Genomic DNA, 25,097 nt, shown 5'->3' on the forward strand with positions numbered 1-25,097 from the left:
TAATTAGTAATAATAATAGTGATAACAAAAACAGCAACGAAACTTTAAGAATGATGATAATGACAACAGTAATGATCGTTTAATTATATTACTACTGCTAATAAATAATAATACTTATTATAATATGAGTAATTCACCCGACATCTAAATCATAATAAGATATGTTAATACTATTACTATAAGCATCGTGATTTTTTTACCATCATTACCATTATTATCGTTAATTGAATATAACTGTTATTTATCCTTCTACTTCTTATTTTGTACACTTATTATTTGTAGCATTATTATCAGAATTAATGATATGTCCAGTTTTACATTGCTTTTCATTTAACATTTTCATTAGGATCTAACATAATCACAGAATCCTAAACAACATCAATAAAACATCAAGGATAATATGTTTGTTGATGAAAAAAGAAATTTTGAGAATACTGCACAATATTAGACATGCCATTTCATAATTTCTTGAAATTTTCTTATCTATTCCTCTTACAGACTGCCTATTCATCCATCAGTTTCAGAGGTAAAATCTGCCTTTCGGTCCCACACGCTGACTTTCCCGTCGTGCAACACACCGATCCTAACCTGACCACTCTCTCCTAAAACCACCTGTTCTTGCACAACACATACAATACGCCTTTCTGTGTGTGCGACCAATCGCAATTGATTGGTGCATTTTTGTGACTCTGACTCAACGTTCATTAATAATCGATTACTTGTCGTTCCCCACCGTACCGGGAAGTCGCGAGCGATCCTGCCTTATTTGCAGAACGAACAGCTGAGACGAGGAGGTTATTGATTTCATTTCGTGTTAAAATTTGAAAGTCACTTTTATTGGATCAAAACAATCATACTGTTAAGCGAGTTATTAAGGCATCACAACCAGTGATTGCCTCGCCAGACATTCATCGTATGCAGTTCCGCTAGCTCCCATCTTTTCAACAAGTGGTCCTTTTTGTACGTAGAATGGATTATTATTTCCTCGCAACTGTTGAAATAGTTGATATCTAACGCAATGTAGGAAACTATATACTATAATATCGACATATCTGTAGCAGACTGATTCTGTATGTAAAATATATTTTGCAAACTTTAACCGACGTGCCTTATATACGAGTGAGATCTCGTAACAACCATGTACCAAATACAAACACCGATGTCGGGGAGGTGGCAGTTCCTTGTTGCATTCCTTGCACTGGTCCTGGCTTTACCTGCATTAGGGGTAGATGTTGGAGGGGGAGTTGTGGAAGTATCGCTGCCTGATGTCACTGAGGAGTTGCCAGAGCCAGAGGGCGTCCTAGGTGGGGACTGCATGAACATCTCCTTGAGAAACAACGACTGGAGCTGGGACGGAGACGAGGGTCAACAGGATCAAGGGGAGACGGCGCTCCTGGTCAGGAAACTTCTGCAGAGACTGAACAACGAGACCCAGCGGATCCAGAATGACAACCCCAATCTCAACCTGACGCATTTCATGAGACTTGTTGCAAGTCGGTCATCTTTGATGTTACTGAAGATCAAATCCTTTGCAAGAGTCTTTGGCCATGTGAACGCCCTCTACGGATACACCTGCCGGAACGGGAAGCAGCTCCTACGTCATGCCTTGCAGCGCAACATCACAGACGATGAACTGGAAGAGTTTGATGACGAAATATCTGCGGAGATAGATGCTATGGTAGATGATGCTATGGAAGAAGGAGCAGGTGGTGGTGAAGAAGAAAGAAAGGGTGGAGAACCTGGGACTGTAACTGGTGGGAAGCCAAATGAGGCATTGTCCGTTCAACAGAAAAACAGAGCTGCAGTCAGATTGTTCATCAGGAAGGCTGTCATCGGTTTGTTCCTGTCGCCACGCAAGCTTCGAGGTAAAGAAATACCACATCTTTCTGTATACATTAACAAACTTCGACATGTTGATGCGCTTAGTGACCTAGACCCAAGCCAGTCGAAAAACGCAACGAACCGGGGTGAGGGTTCAGGACTTAACAGAGAGGCAGGACATACAGAAGATGCCATGGGTGAAGAAGGTGACATGACAGGCATGACGATGGAAGAAGACGAGTATGACGTTTTGTTGGAAATCTTCGAATCTGCAGATTGGTTTGATGACGATGACCCTGAACTTCGCGATGATGAGGAGGTCCTGAAGAAATTCAATCTTGAAGGTTACTTATTCAAGCTAATGTCTCAGCATGTCAACAAAAGTGCCTCGTGCGCCCGTGATGTCACGAAATTCATCAACAAGCGAGCCAAGCATCTGTCCAATGTGACTGATGGTGAGGAAGACTTCAAGGAACTCTGGAACGAGTTCAGAAGTTTGAACCGCCAACTGAATGCCTCTCGACACCGCAACTCCACGGGTGGTTTATTCGGTAGTCGTGGCGAGAGTTCTGGTCACACTGAAACTCAAACAGGAAACCCTCTGCAAGGGGATGGAGATATCATGACCCGAATCCGTAACATCACCGGACGTCTTGCTAAGGGTAGGTGGAGAGGAGAAGGTGGCATCGAGGGTAGCTTCTACGTGGTCCTCATGAAGATGGCTCACATGATTGACAGCTGGGGAAGGGCAGGATTCTTGTCCAATGGAACATACTTTGATGCGAAGTGCGCACCGGGGCAGTCAGCTAGCGAGGGCGCCACCACAGCCTGCCACATATGTCCTACGGATGCTGCCACCAGAAATCTTCGGATGCTTCTCTCGGAACTTGACGACACCATCGGAGAAGTGTATGATGGGATCAAAGACGGAGTTGACAAGTTGGCTGAAGGCCCAGCCAAGGATCAATTGACAGGTAAGGCCTAACAATTGTCATAACCCTCTTACCACGCCCAACCAGCTCTAAAAGAACTGATAACAGAAATATTAAGGCAGCAACATTGTTTGATCAGTCTCTTATTGGTTAGGTGGTTGTCTCGTCGGTGTGACTGGAGTGAAAATACATTTTCTTTGTGTTTGTAAACAATGGCATGTTTATTTTCCTAACAGCAAAGGATAGAAATAGTAAAGCAGATATATCATGAATATACACTGGTTTAATGAGTTAAAATAATTTATGGTTCTCATCTTTGAAAATGTACTTCTAAACCCTGATAAAATTACCGAACGAGACAATGAATAATTAACCAACCAAATTACTGACCAACTAAAATTCGAAATATTATTAATAGATAAGTAAAATTAAACTATCAGAGATTTCATGCGTCAAAATTAATTTAAACATTAATATTTTCTTTTTAACATTTGTATTCAAAGTCATAAATTGCAATTTTAACGCACACAAATGTTTTCAGCTAGCACTCAAAATACCCTTTTTATTTTTTAACTTCACATTATTAATTGCTCAGTCTGTTCCAAAATATTTTACATTTTGTCTAATTTTATGATCAGTTGATTTTTCTCTTCATTTATTATTTCATGTTTTCAAATAGTAGTTGTTAACACGTGCACACGCTAAACTGAAGGGAAACAAGGGGGAATAGAGAGAGAGAGAGAGAGAAAGGATGATAAGAGGGAGAAAGAAAGAGAGATTGGAGGAACCGTGGTATAGTGGCTCATTTACTTGATTTCCAATTTCTTCGGGATTACGGTTCGAATTCCAGCCCGGCATTAACGTCCTGTTGGCAAGTCATTAATTTACTCTTGCCACTCCCCACCCATGTGTTTAATGGGTACGTGAAAATAGCTTGTGCAATCAGAACAGCATTGGGATTTCCCTGGGTAAACCCAAATTGTAATTGTTCCCATTCATATGAAATCTCATTTCATTCTAGTTCAATCGTCTGTTGTCTGGTGCTCTTTAATGTTTACATATATTTAGTTTCTTTCATCACTCATCGTACATCATATTGATTTAGTAATTTCTTCCCTTTTTATGTCGAAGACAACATGATTATAAGAAAGAGAACAAGAGAGAGTGGGATCGAAATGGCGAGCCAAGTATTACAACTACCCTTATTCCCAAATTGCACAAGGAACAATGTCATTTTCTCATCAGAGCTGCTAAATTGTAATGCATTATGCATTGTAAATATTTCATGATAAATCTTCTTCTCTTTATTTTAAGGCGGGTGGGGACGTTTACTGATGATCACTTTGTTTCTTTTACGATATTATATTTATGTTACCATCTTTTTTTCTTGTCATATTCCTCATTTGTTCTCATTAACACGTTCACTATAAACGAATCGGGCATCTTTTCAATTTTTCTTGAATCACGTTTTGTCATTAATTTGAATTTAATATCCGTCTCATTTCGTATTCCCATCGTTACACCAGCTGTTCACTTTTAAACATTCAAGAAGAACATGACGATAAGAAAGTAAGTGGGTAAAGGAAGAAAGGTGGAAGGAAATAATGTGTAGCTCTTTTTTTTTTTTTTTTTTTTTTTTTTTACTTCAGAACATACTGATGCAGTGCAAACCGGTGGTACATTTTCCCAAGCCATTAAATTGTTAATTTTGTTAAGGCTTCTTGACTATTCACTCCATCTACATAAATCTTTCAATACGTTTTAGCAGTTTCTTACCTAAACCCCTTAACCTGCAATCATAAAAAATAACAATCTGGTGTTAACATCAGATGTAAACTTCGTATGGTGAAAGACCAGGGGGGTGTTTCACAACGATCCTAAGTAGAACTTAACACTAAGTTGGACTTAAAAATTATGGACAGCCATTGGAGCCTTAAAATGTAATATATTCATAAGCAGAAATTCAAGTATTTTAGACTTTTTTTTATAAATTCCACATCAAGAACATGAAATCTTCTTGATGATAAAAAATATGAATGATTTGAATCAACATTTTATGCCTTTCAAAATAACTTTAACAAAATATTTTCAAAGGTGCTAATGGCTTTCCATAATTTTTAAGTCCAACTTAGAGATAAGTTCAACTTAGAATCTTTGTGAAACACCCCCCAGGCTATTAAATCTTATTAACATTGATATCAATATCAATTACAATCAATAATAATAACCACGGATTTTTCGGATAGTGCATATACGAACAACTGAAATACCATTCTTCTAAAGTGACCACTGTAGTCAAGCAGCATTTGCAGTCAGGTTCGACTACACATATCTCTTTCTGAGTTCGTTCGTGTCTCCTTAGATCAAGATAGTTATGTAAAGTTCCTTAATTAAAGACATCTTACTCAGTTGAATGATAAAATTACAGATTTAGTCACTATGAAGAGATGAAAGGGTTGACTATAGACCCTATTAAAAGGCCAATCTAACCAAAACGGGCTAAAAAAAAAAAATGAAAAAAGGACATGTACAATTATTTTTGACGGAGATTCCGAATATGGCAACGATTTTTCTCAGAGATCCAGTTTCGGAGCTGTATTGCGCAACAGCATATGACGTCACTGCATGATACTTCTATGTGAAAAGGAGGATGATTTAGGCATTAAAATGTCTTTAAAAAGGCAAACTATGATAGTAATTGAAAACAAAGCCATGTATCCGGAAAAAAAATATGTACTTGATAATCCCAGTACGTTTCATTCATGAATTACAATAAGATTGTAAGATCCTTAGTTGTAGGACGAATCGGACATGTCCGTAATGACCGTCAAATGCGTCATCAAGCCACGTGACCGTATTACTTTTTTTTGTAGCCCAGAAAGCGTGAAATCTGTGAAAAATGGATGGTCATTATCATGTTTCTGTCAATTTAGAGATTTTCTGAAAAATTAGGGGCTGGAAAATTAATATGTAGAGGTGTATTCATGTTTTGAAAGGCTATGTTAGTTGGTTTAGAGTGGCCCTTTAAGTCCTTACTTTGATCAAGGAGTTTTAAGAGCTGGAGACCCAACTGGCAACTAATTATTCCAAGCAACTGCCGTTTTGTAATTTAATACAACATAATCTACAGGTGTGCTGTTACCTTTGAAGTCCGAGGTTCGAAGTCGCGAATATCATTGGAAAGCTTGAGTATTTGGATCTTAAACCAAGCGTCATCGTCATTTTGATGATCACTTCGAATCGTTGCATGCAGTTAAACCTATTTTGTAGACCACTCAAGGATGACATGAAAATTGGTCTTTATAGGCAATTAAACTTTATGTATAGGTTCCGTTTCTACGAGGAACGGTTGTCAAGGGAAACGTAAAATGTGGTCTCTATATACAGGTGGCCACTTAAGCATGTTTCATTTGAATGTGAATTCACCATTGGAAGGCACTACTGAAGTTAAATTTTTCGCACCATCAGAAAAGTTGTTCACACCTGGACACTCGATTCATTTCACTTTAATCGATAGATGCATGTATGGTTCGTATTCTAATTTTTTCATAGGCCTCCTTTTGAGATCTAATTTTGCGCACATGAACTCCACACCCATCCTCCACTTTGCCTAAATAACACCGTTTGTGTGTTTGTTTTGCCTGACTGCTCATGAAGCATGTGTATGCTTGTATGGAAGCAACCAGGGGAAGACGGATTTAAGTCCTCTCCGAGGAACTTAATCTGAGCACATTAAAACTACGCGATTTCATCAACCAAAGAGTAGCACTCTATACAACTTTGTTCTCACAAGTACGTACATGCATGCGGCAGTGTAAGCATCTCTTTTGTTCCGGGGTATTTCTTGTTAAACGAGATTCACCAGGACATTAATTTTGTGCACATGGATATGAACTCTTGCATAGTATCTACAGCTGTAATCTGAAAGTTTACCAACAGAGTGCGAATTTTGATGATGTTGAGTATTATTTTTGCACATTTTGTTTTTAAGCATAATTTATATTCATATCTTGATCTCTACGTTTATTGGCACAGGTAATAACTAGATCGTGACTAAGCTCTCTCATTGCCTTCAAATTTCACTGACTTTCGTCATTAACTGTCTGATGATTAAGATTGTTGTAAGCAATCACTGAATTGTTCAATCATCAGAATTCTTTTCTTTACTTTTTCGGTCATGTTTTATACGTACTCATTTATTTTCTCGATGTTCACATGTTTACGTCTCTTCACCTTTTTTTTGCTTATGAAGAGTTCACCTTCACTTTACTTCAAATGGAAAAATCCGTGATTTACCCGCCATCCTTGACAGATGAACACTTTTATAGAATTCCTATTTGCACATTAAGAGTCACTGGCACCTAACTTACCTTTGACACACATGTATATGCTCCACAGTTAAGAATCTACATTTTTTAATGAAACATGTTGATTAAGTCGTTGAGAGGTCAAATGTATTGGAACATTAACCCTTTTTACAGGGAGCCTCCACAAACCACCAAGACTGCTCCATGCGTACGGGAAAGATTGCTTTACAATCACCTTCAGGAATAATGACTGGCAACTCTCCCGGGATGGGAACATAGATCAGGAGGAGGAGGAGGAATGGGATGACGAGGATAGAAGCGAGGGCGACGAAGATGACCAAGAAGAGAAGTGGGGTCAAAAGAAGCCTTTGAAAGTTGACTTTCGTGCTCGCGAAATACTAAACAACCAGACTAGCAAAATCCGTACGTTCTCTAACAGCAGTACGATTGCCGGGATTGTTCGGATGGTTGTCAGGCGTTCGGCAGTTCGGATGCTGAAGATCCTCACGTTCGAAAGAGTCTTCGGAATGCTTGATAACTCCCATCGATTCATATGTGTAAATGCTCTGCCTCTGATGAAGGCATCCTTGGGACGTAACCCATCATCGGTGGAATTTGAAAAAGTGAGAGCAGTTATAAAGGTGCTTAGTGGGCTGGTACAGGAAGTCATAAACGACGGGGTAGTAGAAGACGGACAGCAGAACCAATGGAATGTTACCAGGGATCGGCCTGGCGGCGCAGGGGATAACGCTAGGGATGGTTCGATGGAAGAACCGGGTGCTGACCAAGGAACACAACAAGGGTATGGAGAAGGTATTAGTCCTGGGTACGGATACGAAACTCATTCACGAGATCACGAAGGAAGCCGAGAAGGGTACGGATACAGCTATAGTACAGGACGTAGCTCCAGTATAGGAAGTAGCTCTAGTCCAGGAAGTGGCTCAAGTCTAGGAAGTAGCTCCAGTCCAGGAAGTAGCTCCATTACAGGAAGTAGCTCCAGTCTAGGAAGTGGCTCCAGTCTAGGAAGTAGCTCCAGTCCAGGAAGTAGCTCCATTCCAGGAAGTAGCTCCAGTCTAGGAAGTAGCTCCAGTCTAGAAAGTAGCTCCAGTCTAGGAAGTAGCTCCAGTATAGGAAGTAGTTCTAGTCCAGGAAGTAGCTCCAGCCCTGGAAGTAGCTTTAGTCCAGGAAGTAGCTTCCGTCTAGGAAGTACCTCTAGCCCAGAAAGTAGCTCCACTCCAAGAGATGGCGAATGGAGTCTACAAGGATATGGAGACGGCCCTAGAGAAGAGTATGGTGAATATGGAGATAGCTCTACCATACCAAGTAGCTCTTTTATACGAAGTAGCTTTAGTCCAGTAGATGGTGAATGGAGTCGACAAGGATATGGTGAGGGTACTCGTCCAGCAGTAGACAGAGACGGTCCTCGACAAGGGTCTGGAGAAGGTCTTCAACCAGGAGATGATTCATTGGTGCTTAGGAAACCTGGTAGGCTTCTTCGACGATTCCGCAAAGATGCCATTGTTGGGTTATTCTCTGCACCTCGGAGGATCGCCAACAAGAAGATATCGCTGTCCGAGTATGTAGCGATGCTGACGGCACTGTGCCGTGATGACGGGCATGGGCCAAAAAAGGAACATCGCTCAGGAAACGATACGGAACTCGACAAATGGTTGGAGTTATTCAGACAGAACTCACGAGCTCGTAACCACTCACTTGAAAGAAGTGAGTCGCAAATCAACAGATCGGCGGCTTACTACATGCAAGGCGGACGTCCTCAAAACCGCACGTCAGAAAGAGAATATTATGATAATGAACTGATTGATAGCATTTCTACGTCCTCCTCTGTAAAGTCAAATAAATGGTTCTGTTGGGCTGCCGATGTCCATTATCGCAAAGGACTGGACAAGAGGCAACTACCTAGAGGCTATTGCGGGGACAAAGAGCGACGCTATGGAAAGATCTTTGGAAAGTTCGTTGGAATGTCTGACATGGTAAACAAGTCAAGTGTAAAGGACATGAAAGGGAAGAATTTGACGAAGACTAGAGGCAATGGAACGGAGATGGGTCCTTTTAACCTTGACGAGTTCTTGATAGAGCTGATGATATCGATTTCCAAGAAAACCTCTTACTGTGCCAATAGAATCAACAACGCTCTGCGCATACACGGCAGGCCCTCATTCGGTGTTGTTGATCGGGAAAATCGCACCGGCAAGAATCTATTTAATGGTTCTCAAGGTGGGAAAGGAAAAAATGGCTCGACGACCCCTGTAGGTGGTCCAGCTCGATCTAGAAATCAGACAAGCCGAGGTGGGGAAACTGGGACGGACAAAGGTGATGGCCCTTCCCACTATGTAGGTTGGCCAGCTCAGAATGAGACAAGGCCCGCTGAGAAACATGGAGAGGACAGGCCTCAGGGACCTTCAAGTCCTGGTGACGGACAGCCTCGAAATCAGACCAAGCCAGGCTGGGGACAGGGAAATGACACACGTGATGATCTTCAATATCGGCTGAACCGCACATCATTAAGCTGGAGAGGGAGCAAGGATTCTAGGAAAACCATTGGACAAGCTGACGCACTGTACACTAACTACCTAAAGAGCAGAACAACCTGTCGAGGGTCGGACTTAATTGAACGAAGTTTGAAAGAACACAATTCGCCAAAGACCTATAACTTAAACCTCTACTATTTCAAGGTGCTGATGAAAATTTCAGAAATGATAGACGTGTGGGAGCTTTCCAGGAGTCAGTCACAGGACAAACTGTACGATGTATCGTGCCAGCCACGGAAACACAACGATGACGTCTTAACAGCGTGCAAGATATGCCCAAACGAGTCCCCAGCCGATGGTTTTGCGGATCTTGTGGATACCATCGATGGCATCATCAAAACAGCCAGACAGAACCTAACAAACGGCGTCAAGGGCTGGAAGCAGATGGAGATGGACCGCGGAAGGAGGAATGGGACTGTAGCATGGAACATGAACGACACCACCTTAATAAATGATGACGGGAATGGCAATGATCCCAAATGCGATGACGACAAAAGCGACGGAGCAGGAGGGCCAGGAGAGGGGGAGTCTGCAAGGGGTGAAGCAGGAGGGCCAGGAGAGGAGGAGTCTGGAAGGGGTAAAGCAGGAGGGCCAGGGGAGGAGGAGTCTGGAAGGGGTGAAGCAGGAGGGCCAGGAGAGGGGGAGTCTGGAAGGGGTGAAGCAGGGGGGCCAGGGGAGACTGAGTCTGGGAGGGGTGAAGCAGGAGAGGAACCAGGCGGAAAAACAGATGGAAAACCCAGAAATGGTTCAGGTATGTTCGTTTTTAGTGACCCTTATTATTACACGTACTTGCACGAGTTGGTTTGTAAACAATAATAATTCTGGACTTATAAATAAAGGTGAGTTTAGGTCGTGTGAATGCATTTAACAAAAAAAAAAGTTTGCATCAACGATTGGAGAAAGCTCTTCATGTAACTTATACATATTGATATACACCTAGAGCTTTTGGGATCATCAATTGATGACGAAGTGACCCAGTCGAGTTACGAGTCACACGCACTGTACACAACAATCTGTATGTTGGACTACACAAACATGTTGCTTGAAAGCATGATTAATAAACTCTTAGTTGTTACAAGTCATAATTCGAGTATGAAGGCATTTAACGAGGGCCACTCTTTTCTAGGATACATTTATATTGAAATAGCTTACAAATATTATTCAATGTTCCCAGAACGACCTCCTCTTAAAGTACCCATTAATGACGGAGATAATGTGGGTGAAAAGAAAGAGAGAGAGAAAGAGATACATGCATACATTATATAAATGGAGATACAGACATACCTATATAAATATTATAGAGAGAGAGAGAGAAAGAGGTTGGGAGACAAAAAGAGAGATCGGGATGGGATGGGTAGGAAGGGATTAATCTTAGACATCGGGAGGAGGCGGCCCTATTAATATTGATGACAATCACCTTGTTGGGGTTTCTTTATCTTTTTCTAACTGAAAGTGAACACGAGTAGATTTGAACAGTGGCGGATCCAGGGGGGCCCGGGGGGGCCTTGACCCCCCCCCCCCCGGGAACAAAAGAAAATGTGTATTTTCACGTTTTCTAACGTTAATTTTACCTTTTTGTGGAGATGGCCCCCCCCCAAAAAAAAAAAAAAATAAATAAATAAAAAAAAAAAAAAAATAAAAAAAATAAAAAATAGTGCTCACTTAATACATTTGGAGTGAACTTTAAAATATTATTATTTTTATTACATTGTCTTGATGCATTGTAAATAACATGTTCAAGAACCTCGGAAGGGGGAGAGGGATGAGGGATTTTGGTGGTGTGAGATTTAGATTGATTAATGTATTAAAGCATTATTTCATGTTTTGCTAGATTTATGGTAATAAAACTATTTGAATTGAATTGAATTGATTGGTAGGTGATAAATCATAATTATGATGTACTGAAGAAGAAGACTAAAGAAACAGAGGGGTGGACATGGTGAAGAAAACAAAAACTTGCGAAAGAATATTGATCAATTGTTGGCGGGTCATGTGCTGTACAACGTCATATCTCTCTATTTATACCCCCAAGTTGAGACATCATGTTCTTGAGAGAAATTATTAAAATTGGAGAAAATGAAAAAGTATCGAGGCTAAAGGTAAACGAACGAATGTGATAGGTATGTTTGGTTCGATTGTGCGGTTTTTTGTGTGTGGAAAGTTAAACAAAAGGGGAGACAATGGCAGCTATGGAAACCAAAGTTTAATATTGTTTTGTATGCTTATAGAGGGAGAGGTTAATATTGATGCGAGTGAAACGAATATTTTGACCTTCATTTTACGTCATCGACCTATTATATCTTCAAACAATAGACACTCCATTAGACTTTCCCTCAACATAACTAATAAACTTTGATTTTCGATATCGCTGATGTTCTTCAATTCTTCATATCAATACTTAATGAATCAGTAATTATTAAAGCTACCCAGCTTCATTTTTATCGTAAGATATTACCTATTCATGAGAACAAAACAACAAATGGATTCACCTCTTTTGATTAACAATAATGAATTGAAGGTTGGTGCGTGCTGCAAGCTCTTTGCTAATCAAAAGGGTGAACATCCGAACCATTTTGATATTTGTATGACCTCCTTTTATTTCCCCGTTGTCTTCTGCATTTCATTTGAAATAGTTAGCATCGTTTAATTGCGTTTTTGTGAGAAAAGATTTAGATTTTGGTTTTGCGGACGTGATGTTGCATCATTTGTTATTTGGAGCGCTTGTGACACGAACGGCGAATCTCAGTTGCTACACTTGCGCACTAGTCACATCTGAGTGAAAGTATAGTGCTGTATATTTTATAGAGCCTTTGAAGTTTTTGTCTCGTTTGGGTCCGCAGCATAGTAGGGAACAACTGAAAGATGTGGTTGGTCTGGTCTATAACACTTGCAGCAGAAATTCCTGACATCTGAACACGACCTTATGCGGACTGGCTCCAAGACCTAGTTGTCAATTGCCATTTTTTCCCTCTGCCGGAAGCAGCACTGTGTATTTCTACATTTGAAGATACATTTTTACATCAGCTCGTGGCGAAATAAGGAGAAGCACGCCTAGACATTTCAGGTGAGAAGGGATCCCTCCCGACTCCAGGGATCACTCGTCGTAAGGACTGTGCTGTTCATTCTCGGTTGGACCCCCTCTCGAAGAAGCATCATTTCATATTGTTCTACATTGAAAAGGTATTATCTCACTGAATTGTATGTTATATACGCGAATTTGGGAGAAACATACCAAAGACATTTCACTTGAATTGAATCCGTTTCTTTCTCTAAAGAACGCTTAAGAGTTTGCTGTCCGTCGTCGGTCGAAAACCCTCTGCTGGGAACAACATTGATATATCAAACTTAGATATAATATATCACATGCTGATATTGAAGATTTTATGTATAGAAAACCAAGAAGACCTGCCATTTGAGAACAGACATACACATACTCTTTGGAACGTTTGACACACGGCGGTTTATGCTGTCCATGATTAGTTGGAAGTCTTCTGCGGAAAGAAGATTTGTTATTGTTCTGGATTTTAAGATATTTTAGCACCCGCTCGTACATGGTATTGATAACTTAAAGAGGGATACACTAAGACATTTCAATCGAACATCTGTCTTAGAAGCTGAAGGATGGCGCGAATATTGGAGAGAAAAATCCTTCTTCTACTGTTTTTTCTGGCCATCTTTGTAAATGAACTTCACGCCATAGGAGGACTGGCACCTACAGTGCATCCCGGTGATACCACACAGCAGTCCAATCCCGGACAAAACTCATCGAATGGAACGTCGATCAGCGACCCAGAGGCAGGGAATGGTGAAGCTGATGGGCAAGAGAGTGGTCTTCGAAATGACCAAGTAGATGGCCAAACAACTGATAAACCAACTAATCAAACCGCTGATCAGGCGCATGAACAAGTTAATAATCGAACCAATGACCAACCAAAGGACGAAACAACTGATCAACCAACTAACCAAACCGCTGATCAGGCACATGAACAAGTTGGTAATCGAACCGATGACCAACCAAAGGACCAAACAACTGATCAACCAACTACCCAAACTGCTGACCAGGCTCATGAAAAAGTTAATAATCGAACCGATGACCAAACAAATGACCAATCAAATCCTTCTGAAGAGGCCGATGGCAACATAACCAGCAGTAACCCTGAGGAATCCCTCCAGGCTAGTAATGGACAGAAAATGACTACGAGAGCATCAAGTGATACAAATGATCCACCCGACCACGAGAGTACTTCCGAGGGAGCAGGGGAAACAGCGTCCATCACTGATCCACCAAGGGATGCAAAGGATCCATCCGACCGAGAGAGTACTCCCGAGGGGACAGGAGGATTAGGGTCCGTCACTGATGCACCAAGTGATGCAAAGGATTCACCCAACCAAGAGAGTACTTCCGAGGGAGCAGGGGGAGCAGGGGGAGCATTGCCCGCCACTGATGCACCAACTGATGCAAAAGATCCATCCGACCAAGAGAGTACCTCCGAGGGAGCAGGGGGATCAGGGCCCGCCACTGATGCACCAAGTGATGCAAAGGATCTATCCGACCGAGAGAGTACTTCTGAGGCAGCACGGAGAACAGGGTCCGCCACTGATGCACCAAGGGATGCAAAAGATCCATCCGACAGAGATAGTACTTCTGAGGCATCAGGGGGAACAGGGTCCGCCACTGATGGACCGAGGGATGCAAAAGATCCATCCGACAGAGAGAGTACTTCTGAGGGAGCAGGAGGAAGAGGGTCCGCCACGGATGCACCAAGGGATGCAAAAGATCCATCCGACAGAGAGAGTACTTCTGAGGGAGCAGGAGGAAGAGGGTCCGCCACTGATGCACCAAGGGATGCAAAAGATCCATCCGACAGAGAGAGTACTTCTGAGGGAGCAGGAGGAAGAGGATCCGCCACTGATGTACCAAGCGATCCAAATGATTCATCCGACCGAGAGAATACTTCCGCGGGACCAGGAGAAAAAGTGTCCGCCACTGATGCACCAAGGGATGCAAATGATCCATCCGACAGAGAGAGTACCTCCGAGGGAGCAGGAGGAAGAGGGTCCGCCACTGATGCACCAAGGGATGCAAAAGATCCATCCGACAGAGAGAGTACTTCTGAGGGAGCAGGAGGAAGAGGGTCCGTTACTGATCCACCAAGTGACGCAAAGCATCCACCCAACCAAGAGAGTACTTCCGAGGGAGCAGGAGGAAGAGGGTCCGCCACTGATGCACCAAGAGAGGGGGAGGATACGGAGCGGGTTAACACGACGCCAAAGAGCGGCATGGATGGGAAACCTGAATCGGACCCATCCGCAGGCGAAGAGACGCCGGTTGGCGTTAGAACAACAGCTCGAGCAAACGTAAATGAAAAACGCCCTACCAGCAAGCCTCAGGTAGAGGAAGCTCATACAGATGGTACTGAAACTAAAGAAGACACCGGAAAAACCCAAGAGGATGGTGTAAAACCAACTCAACGAGTTGGTGAGGAAGATTCTGCACCTCGTAAGTGATATCCTATTGCTTTAACTTGATAACTGATTTTATTTTATTTTATTAGTTTAAATTGACCTGTTATAAACTTCTTTTAAATAAGTTATTTCCAAAATGTATCTATTTGCTTTATTGGGGGGATAAGTGGTTCCTTATATTTGGTATTTAAAGCATTATTTATCTATTTTGTGTTATCATGGGCTGAAGGTTTTTGTTTATATTACCAATTTAATTATTTTGGTTATATATATATATATATATATATATATATATAGTCTTCTCTTGTACCTATCATTGGCCATATGTATAGGTTGTTTATGCATTCAATTGCCGTTTGAGAGGCAGAAATAGTCAATAATTACTGAAATGCTTTTATATCCAATAACAAAAAAATAAACATAAGTAGCTTTTTACATCAACTTTTAAATGTGTTGATGTAATTTCCAATGCAGTCTTATCTCTATCCTTATGAAGCACCGCCCCCGATGCATAATTAATCTCGTTTGCCAATAATAATTTGAAAATACAGTTAACGGCCGTGAAGATCGAGTCTGCATTCTCGTCTGGTAATTATATGCAAAGATGAATTGCCATATTGTTATTGAATTCTAGATCAATCACAAAACGGGTGCGCTGTAGTCACGAGAGTCGCATTTTCATTTAAACTAGTGGACATATAACTCTTGCCCACCTCACTTCTAATAGCGAAAACTAAATTAACTACAATTTATACTACTACCGCTACTACTACGATTACTACTACTACTGCTGTACTACTACTAATATAACTTCCACTGCTACTACTGTTAGATTACTACTACTATCGTAGTGATAACTACTACTCCTACAGCTACTACTACTACTACTACTACTACTACTACTACTACTACAACTACTACTACTACTACTACTACTACTACTACTACTACTACTACCAATAATACTACTACTTCTACTGCTACTACTACTACTACTACTACTACTACCAATAATACTACTACTTCTACTGCTACTACTACTACTACTACTACTACTACTACTACCAATAATACTACTACTTCTACTGCTACTACTACTACTACTACTACTACTACTACGACTATTTATGCTACTATTGTTGATACTTGTGCTGCTGCTGCTACTACTACTACTTCTACTAGTACTACTAATTATTATTATGAAAATAATAACAATGACAATAACGGTCATTTTTATAGCGCACATATCCACCACCATACAAGGTGCCCAGGCGCTCTAATAATATCCCGGGTCTGCTGGGCTACCGATTCTAGTGCTCACAGCATTAAAGGAATTCCTTCCTACCGGTATCTTATCATCACCTGGGTGGAGAGTAGCAAATGTAGATTAATTTATTGCCAAATTACACTATTACTTAGTGCGGCAAGGGAAGTCGAACCGCGAACCATGGGATCCACAGTCCGACGGCTTTCCACTAGACCACGACACCGTCATACCGGTCTATACGTGTGAATTCTTTCATGAATGAAGCTATGTCCAAAATAATAGTTATATTTATTTCATAGTATTTCTGGTAGTTTGATTAAGTAAATTTAACTAGCTATTTTACTCCATTCCAGATTTATAGGATGCTTTGTGCCATATTCTTGCCCAGTAAAAATAACAATAACTCTTCATCTATATGAACAATAGATTCGAGTGAATATGATACAAAACAAGTATTTTATTTCATGATTACGACTTTTTTTAAAATTATTGTATGAATTAGGAGAATTGTAGTAATTTGTACAACACACGAAGCTTTAAAATTTGGCGACACAAAAATCAATGGACTTAGAGCAACCTAGATTTATTCCACATGTATGCATGCAGGCCATTATAAAGAAAAACAAACAAATCTGAAAATGAAACTATTCGCTCCCGATTATTTCACCGTCTTCTCTTTGGAGAATTACAATATCTTGCCTTGATCAAGCCTGTTAAAGTAAATAAATTGAGAGCCAAAAAATGTACCCATTTCCCATCATGTGTTGCTGTTCAGTACATTTTGACGTAATGGAGTCAGGATGATCACGCAATAAAGCACTGCAATTTCCTATCGCGTTTGCACTATATTACATGAATGAACTAGGAATATTGCAGTATAGCTGGGGAAAGAATCGCATGAAAAACAGAGTGTATGTGGAAAAGAGCCTATCTGACTTTTCGCGCAATAACTTTTCTCATCGCGGCCATGTCAACACTGCGGAAACCAATAATGCCATGGAAACGTGTAAACAATAGACGGGCGAATCGATGCTTGTTTGTAGTAAGACTCGACTGATCGGGAATGGAAAATTAACCTCCTTTTATTAATATCAGAATTGTTCTCGTGTATGCACAATTAGACTGAAATGCTGCCATGAAAAACCGCAATAAGAGGCAAGACAAAAGATCGGCAATGGTCTGAAAGAGTTGATTATATAACTGATTTCGTTTCTTTTCTTTCCCTTCTTTTTCTTTTAATGACAGATTGATCTGGCATTGATGTGAGTGAAAGATAACATAATGAAGGGATTGATTGGGATACATGGGGGAAAAGAAAAATAGATTAACATGTAGAAATTCAGCGTGAGAGAAAGAGAGATATATGATGGGAGAGGGCATGGATAGATAGAGGCAGACGGAGAAAGGGGGATAGGGTGCATTTTAACAGACCTGGGGGGGGGGGGGGGGGGTGTTTCAAAAAGATTCTAAGTTGAACTTATCTCTAAGTTGGACTTAAAAATTATGGAAAGCCGTTAGCATCTTTGAAAATATTTTGTAAAAGTTATTTTGAAAGGCATAAAATGTTGATTCAAATCATTCATATTTTCTATCATCTAGGAGATTTCATGTTCTTGATGTGGAATTTATAAAAAAGTCTAAAATACTTGAATTTCTGCTTTTGAATATATTTTATTTTAAGGCTCCAATGGCTGTCCATAATTTTAAGTCTAACTTAGTGTTAAGTTCTACTTAGGATCTTTGTGAAACACCCCCCCCCCCGGGATGTTTCACAAAGACTAAGAACGACTTGTAAGTTGTACTTAACTACTGTATGGCAGGTCAATCATGCCACTGGTTTCTCTCACCATGATGATCTTTATTTAATATTTTTTCCTTCATTAATGAACTATCAAAAAAATGAAAATTATGTAGATTTGTAACCACGATTTGTACGTCCCTTAAGAAACCAATGCCAGCAAATGGTGAGAGTAAACAGTAGAATGAACGGCCTGCCATAGCCTGATGTCACTAGTAGCGTCACTGCATAATCAATTAACTCTTCATTGTTTCAATACTCGAACGACATTTTATTTCCATTTCTCTCCCAATTCATTATCAATTGCGTTTTAATGCGATCATGCAATCAAGATTCCTCGAATTCAAAAATGGATTTTGTAATAGTTGATCAAATTGCTGAAACGATAATAGTATTCGATTCTTCTAGCACGTAGCAATCAAACAAATTTGTTGAATATTAATGCCAATAGATATCAAACGAATGTTTATTTTTCGTCCTCTCTTAATTCATTATCAATTGCTTTTATGCGATCATGCAATCGAGATTCCTAGAATTCAAAATACAAATTTGTATACAGTTACTTGTATTGCTGAAATGATATTAGTATTCGATTCTTCTACTACATAGCTATCCCTAAAATAAAAATGGAATACTAATGCCCATAGATATACAAAGAATGTTTATTTTTCTTCTTTTCTTAATTCATTATCAATTGCTTTATGCAATTCATGCTAGAAAAATTCCTGGTATTTAACATACATATTTTTAAATAGTTACTTGTATTGCTGAAATGATATTAGTATTCGATTCTTCTACCACATAGCAATCCCCAAAATAAAAATGGAATACTAATGCCCATAGATATGAAACGAATGTTTATTTTTCTTCCTCTTCCTATTCAGTATAATTTAGTTTTATGCGATCATGCCATAAAGATTCCTCGTATTCAACATACGCATTTTACATAGTTGCTTCTTGCTGAAACGATATTAGTATTCGATTTTTCTACCACATAGCAATCAAAAATACATTTTCAATAATAATACCAACAATACATGATTGAGTCAGTAGCATATGGAATTGACGAAGTGAACTGTGCATCGTTATATATTTCAGCTGTATTATCGTAAAGGTCCATTGAAAACGAGATGAACTAGCGTCCAATTAATTATCTAGTCAATATCGAGTTCCACCAACACCACTTGAAAAGAAAAAAACGAGAGGAAAAGAGAAGACTCGAGGAAACGAGGGGGAAGGTTATTGAATATTGATGGGCACTATTGCTCATTTATTTGTAATGATATAGTCCCTGGCTGTGAACCATTGTTAGAGAGTTTCGGGTTCGTGCAACAAGCCTCAATAGTATTATATAAAGATGGTTGATGGATATCTCTTTTTATCTCTCTCTCTCTCTCTCTCACTCTCTCTCTCTCTTTGTTCGTCTCTCTCTTTTTATTTCTCACTCTCTCTCTCTCTTTCTTTCTTGTTTGTCTCTTGTTTGGCTCTTTTTTTCTCCTTCTCTCTCTCTGTTGTTATTATTTCCTTCACTTTCTTCCATTCTTCTGAATATACTTCTTTGTTTTCCCTTTTTTAAATATGTATCTACTTTTTTTCTCTTCCTCGCTTTTTAAGGTTATTGCAAATTGATTTTATTACAACAAAGGTTGATGGATATTTTTTTTTCTCTGTCTCGCTTTCTTTATTTTTTTCGTCTTTCTCTCTCTCTCCCCCCCCCCCCCTCTCTCTCTCTCTCTCTCTTTCTTTCCGTTTGTCTCTCTCTTTCTCTCTCTCTGCTGTTGTTGTTTTTTTTCCCTTTTTTCTTTCCATTTTTCTCATTCTTGATCTTTTTTTTTTCTTCTTCTGAATAAAGTAATGTGCAGATTATGCATTCCGATTAGCTAAATAAAGCTACTATGTTTTTAAAAAAAATTTAAAAATAAATTTATTTATTTATTTTTTATTTTTTAAAATTTTATTTATTTATTTATTATTATTATTATATTTTTTTTTTTTTTTTTTTTTTTTGGGGGGGGGGGGGGGAATACATTGTTCCAACTTTAAAGACAGAAATTATTTTCATTGATTATTGATTTTTATATGTATATTAATTATTATCCGACCTTTTCTACGTAGTATACCGCCTCCCACGTCTTGCATTGGCTGAAACACAAATCACACTCTCGGACAAGGACAAATGCACTCCGTTCACACTCACGTACAACATTCCTCAGCCGGGAGAGGGCGACACACCAGCTCAACCCTCGACTGACGGAGCAGACCAAGATGAACGTGGAACCGAAGGTGATGGTGAAACCAGGGAGGTGATCAGCTATGAGGATTTCAGTACTCTTCGGGAGGAGCAGTTTTCACTACCCGCTGTCCCATTTCTGCTGGGGAATCAAGGTATTCTTAACTGCTTCATCAATAATGTTATGATCGTAATAAAATAGACTTCTTAGACATTAAAAGACCGGAGAGCTAACAATCTAAGAAACTGAAACTGAAGACACGAATGCAACTAATTTCGAGAAAAAAATCCACTTGATGCATTTCCAATAGCTTTCATGCATCACCTATTGCAATCAGGTATTACGTAATCGGAACATAATTTATGTAGGGAATGGACTATTGTATTTAAATTGACCTGAAATTATCGATTTTTTTTTTTTAAAATCTCGAAAGTACTTTTGTTCAAATGAAATTGTACAAAATGGATGAAATAAAACTGAACATCATTTGTCGTTGTTGCTATCGTTGTATTACACCAGACGCTCAGCAGTCATTAGACCAATCCAGGAGGATTACCATTGATGAAGCGAGCTTCGTGTCAGATAGCCAGCTCACGGTTGAAGGGAGATTCTGTGAGATGGATTCGCGCGTCCTGCAGCTATGCCTCACGCTCGACGGACGCACGCGCATACGCACGGACGACGCACCAGAGGGCAAGTGTCACAATCTCACCGTGTACGCTGCGGCACCCGCGGTTTCAGGTGCTCGGTTGAGCGATAGAGGTAAGCTACATATACCCTTTTAAGGTATAGACCAGTTTTGGAAACGCCCCCTCTCAAAAACGTAATGGAAGTTCTTATTAACAATCATGTGAAAGAATATATTTTGACTAATACGTCATGATACAAATTTTGCAGGGAAACCTCCTACTAATAATATATTTGGTAAATTATTATAACGATCCGGCCTGGATAGATATCGCGAATGCACTTCAACATTGAACATTGAAGTATTGCCATCTAAGCCTCTGCGGGCAATATTTAAACAATAATGAATTGATATTTGCACCCAAAACACTTGAACCGCAAATTTACCACTATCGGTCTTTGCCTTTAACTTTTCCCTTTTCAAAGTCATTCGTTTGCCAGATGTATCGATGTGCACACAGCAATACCAATTGACAGTAGGATTGCTTTTGGAAACGCAAGACGCAAGTTTAGTCTTGAGTAGCTATTCTGGCGATCCTTTACATGGATAGATTACTAATACTACACTGGGCACCTTTATAAAATAATAAAGCCATACCATGTAAAAGGAATTGTAATAATTCAATATTTCGATTAAATTTCGTTGCTAAGGAATTATATGAAATCACAACATTTTCTAATACCAACAGGACAGGTATTCCTCCGTCATTAGTTTCTTTCTTTCCACCTTTCTTCCATGCAAGCTCAAAACAAACTAAACATTTCATATATTTTCAGCTACTTTAATTTATAAAGTATAAGCATTACCGATGATGTCAGAACCATCTCCTTTGTATTGTTATTTATTTTATCCCTGTCCTCGTTTTGAAGCCGATGCCATTATCGTCTTCTTTGACAAGGACGTGAACGTCGCGAACCTTAAGAAATGTTCGGCAATCTTCGACGAGACTTCAGTGGCGAAGTTCGGCGACGAAGCAGAATGCCAGTGGCGCAAGGGCAGGGAATTGGTTGTGCGCTTGGGCAAGGGAGCCACAATTAATCCACAGTCAGGTAGAGAACATAGTATTTTAATTCTCATTAGCCTCTCTACACCCATGTGTTAAATGGATACCTGGCATGTTTTATTCGTTCTTCTTCTTCTACTCCTTCTTCTACTTCATCATCTACTTCATCTTCTTCTTCTTCCTTTTCCTTTGTCTGCTTCTTCTTCTTCTTCTTTTTCTTCTTCTTATTTTTTTTCTTTTTCTTCTTCTTCTTCTTCTTTCTTCATCTTCTCCTTCTTCTTCTTTTCCATCTTCTTCTTCTTCTTCTTCTTCTCCTTCTTCTTCTTCTTCTTCTTCTTTTTCTTCTTCTTTTTCTCCTTCTTTTTTTTTTTCTTTTTCTTTTTTTTTCTTCTTCTTCTTCTTCTTCTTCTTCTTTTTCTTCTTCTTTTTCTCCTTCTTCTTTTTTTCTTTTTCTTTTTCTTCTTCTTCTTCTTCTTCTTTTTTTTCTTCTTTTTCTTCTTCTTTTTCTCCTTCTTCTTTTTTTCTTTTTCTTTTTCTTCTTCTTCTTCTTCTTCTCCTTCTTCTTTTTCTCTTTCTTAGAGGTATCGTGGTATAGTTGATTCGTCGCTGGACTGTGAATCACATGGTACACGGTTCGAGTCCAACTGCGGCATTACTACCCTATGGCTATCAAAGAATGTGCCATCGGTGCAAGAATGTACATTGATTACATGACTTTAACAAAATAATATTAATGAAGTTAATCCATCACTTTGGCAGTGATTATTCTTAGATGCTCAGACTTGGACCTTTGCATGTGTGTACGACCTGTGGCTATTAGGGACTTTTAGATTTTGACGACGAGAGCGTGGACTGCCGCGTGTGACTTTGTGTTTAATAGGGACTTTTAGATTGAGTGGACGAGAACACGACGAACGCCGACTGATCATGCGTGTCAACGTACTCAACTGCCCATGTTAACTACCATTAGAAATCTTTTAAATTGCACTCGACAAAACATACAGTTCCTCATTCTACCCTCAACAATTGATGTGGTAGACAAAAGAACATCCCTTCACTGCTATTATGTAAAAATGTGTAGAACAGGTGAATATGCATGCGACATCTGTTTTACACATTTTAACATAATAGCAGGGAAGGGACGTTCCTTTGTCTACCTGAGGAACTGTATATTTTATGCGCACGCGGCATATTAGAACCTTGAGCATGTTTTATGTAAAGCGCTATATAAATATCAATATGTATGTATGTACTAGATTTAGAAAAATCAAGGTTGACGCATTCTCAATCGCCGACTGAGACGACGTGACGCATGCGCAGTGCCTTAAAATGACGTCACACGTTGCAGTCAAAGCTGTCGACGTGCAAATCTAAAAGTCCCTAATAAGGCACTGGGTCGTGTTCGGCAGTGCCATAAAGGACGTCACACTACCTTAAAAGGACGTCACACGTGGCGGTCCACGTTCTCGTCGTGTACATTTAAAAGTCCCTATTATTGGTCATGTATGCCGTCCGCTAACCATGAAATGGGTTCTTCATGGTGATAGGCTTAAACCGCTTAGAGGCAATTTGCAATTTGCGGTATACAAATATCTTATTATTATCATTATTAATATCATACCATGACCTTCATTTCTCGTGCGCAGATAACATCTACGAACTGGCTTTAATTTGCTTATTCGCTTGGGTCACACACGACTTTTATTTCAATTTCTTCTTCTTCTTCTTCTGTTTTTTGTAATACAGAGAGCAGAATCGCACTCCGACCAGATCACATCCGGGCCTTCCGGCAGCTCTTTTCTCATACCGCGTCCGGCATGGTCGAAGTGCTCCTTCCGAACAATCCCGTCACACCAACGGCTCTTATTGACGGCGAGCCGAAAGTTCCCGAATGCGGAGACATCAGGCTCTCGGCTCTGAGGTCAAAGGGCGGCGGATCACGTGGTCTAACATACACGTGGTCCATTCAGAGACCGACAGAGGATGTGGATGAGAGGATCACGAATATACTGGCGAGAACAAACGGTAAACAGTATGAACACGATAAGATAAATATCGAATCATTAGTATTAGTATTGTCATTATTGTTATCATACTCATAATTTGTACTGTATTGTACTGTTGATATATATATCTCTCTCTCTCTATATATATTAAATATAATAGTGCAGATATAACTATACGTTTGCCAAGTGGAAGGATCTTCACATGACTAATCTTTCGTGGACTTTGAAGATGAATGAACCCTAAACATAAGATCTGTAAAGTCGACTTCAAAATATATTCCATGCATGTTATGAACACTGCAAGGCAAACAAGTTGAGGGCGTTTAACACTAAACATGTTTTTTCGAAGTTGGGTCTAACTTGAAATAAAAGATAATTATTTTTTTCATCGTTTCTGTGTGTGGTTACCATGCAGGTGACAATAAAGCAGAGTTAGTCGTCGGCGCCAGTCTCTTGTCTGATGATACTCCGTACGTGATGCGATTAACTGTTAGTAACATACTGGGACTGGAGAATTCGACGACTTTCACCGTGCGGAAAGCGAATGAACAGGAGCCTAAGTTTAAGATTGGAACCATAGGAATCCCCGCAGACAAAGTGGTCAACGTAAACAAGCCGTGAGTATCTAACTGTGATTCGCTAAGAACAAAAAATAAAAATAATTGAATAAATAAACAGGGAGGACGATGACAACAATAAGGATGAAGATGGTGATGATGATATAGATAATAACATTAATGATAATAATAATACACTAACAATACAACTACTACTACAACTAATACAAATGATGATTATGAAATGATACCAAATACATTCCCAGTTCTAATCTGTTTTGAATGTGATTTATTATATTATTGTATTAACTATTATCATTATTATCAGTATTATTATTATTATTTTTTAAATTATTATTATCAATATCATTATTATCATTATCAATTTATCACTGTGACCATTATTGCTATTGTTGTTGTATATTATTATTAATCATTATTATCATCATCATTATTATATCCATGACAGCGT

The 25,097-nt window shown here is 39.6% G+C and overlaps 1 protein-coding gene across 1 annotated transcript; it reads left to right on the top strand.

Moving 5' to 3' along the window:
- Positions 1-1,159: 1,159 nt before the first annotated feature.
- LOC115927670 lies at positions 1,160-24,689 on the top strand. Its single transcript, XM_030993822.1, has 6 exons — positions 1,160-2,795; positions 20,256-20,525; positions 20,891-21,133; positions 21,929-22,108; positions 23,809-24,087; positions 24,484-24,689. Exons 1-6 carry the CDS (start codon positions 1,160-1,162, stop codon positions 24,687-24,689), a joined length of 2,814 nt encoding a protein of 937 aa, XP_030849682.1.
- Positions 24,690-25,097: the final 408 nt, after the last annotated feature.

This window comes from Strongylocentrotus purpuratus, unplaced genomic scaffold (genome assembly GCF_000002235.5).
Source record: "Strongylocentrotus purpuratus isolate Spur 01 unplaced genomic scaffold, Spur_5.0 spur5_scaffold_20, whole genome shotgun sequence".
In the NCBI taxonomy this organism is placed as follows: Eukaryota; Metazoa; Echinodermata; class Echinoidea; order Camarodonta; family Strongylocentrotidae; genus Strongylocentrotus; species Strongylocentrotus purpuratus.

Bases quoted from the DNA above. Each gene is read 5' to 3' on its own strand.
- LOC115927670 (XM_030993822.1), top strand. From the start codon at position 1,160: ATGTCGGGGAGGTGGCAGTTCCTTGTTGCATTCCTTGCACTGGTCCTG. The intron at 2,796-20,255 runs GTAAGGCCTAAC...TTTTCTACGTAG, and splicing joins AGCCAAGGATCAATTGACAG to TATACCGCCTCCCACGTCTT. The intron at 24,088-24,483 runs GTAAACAGTATG...GTTACCATGCAG, and splicing joins TATACTGGCGAGAACAAACG to GTGACAATAAAGCAGAGTTA.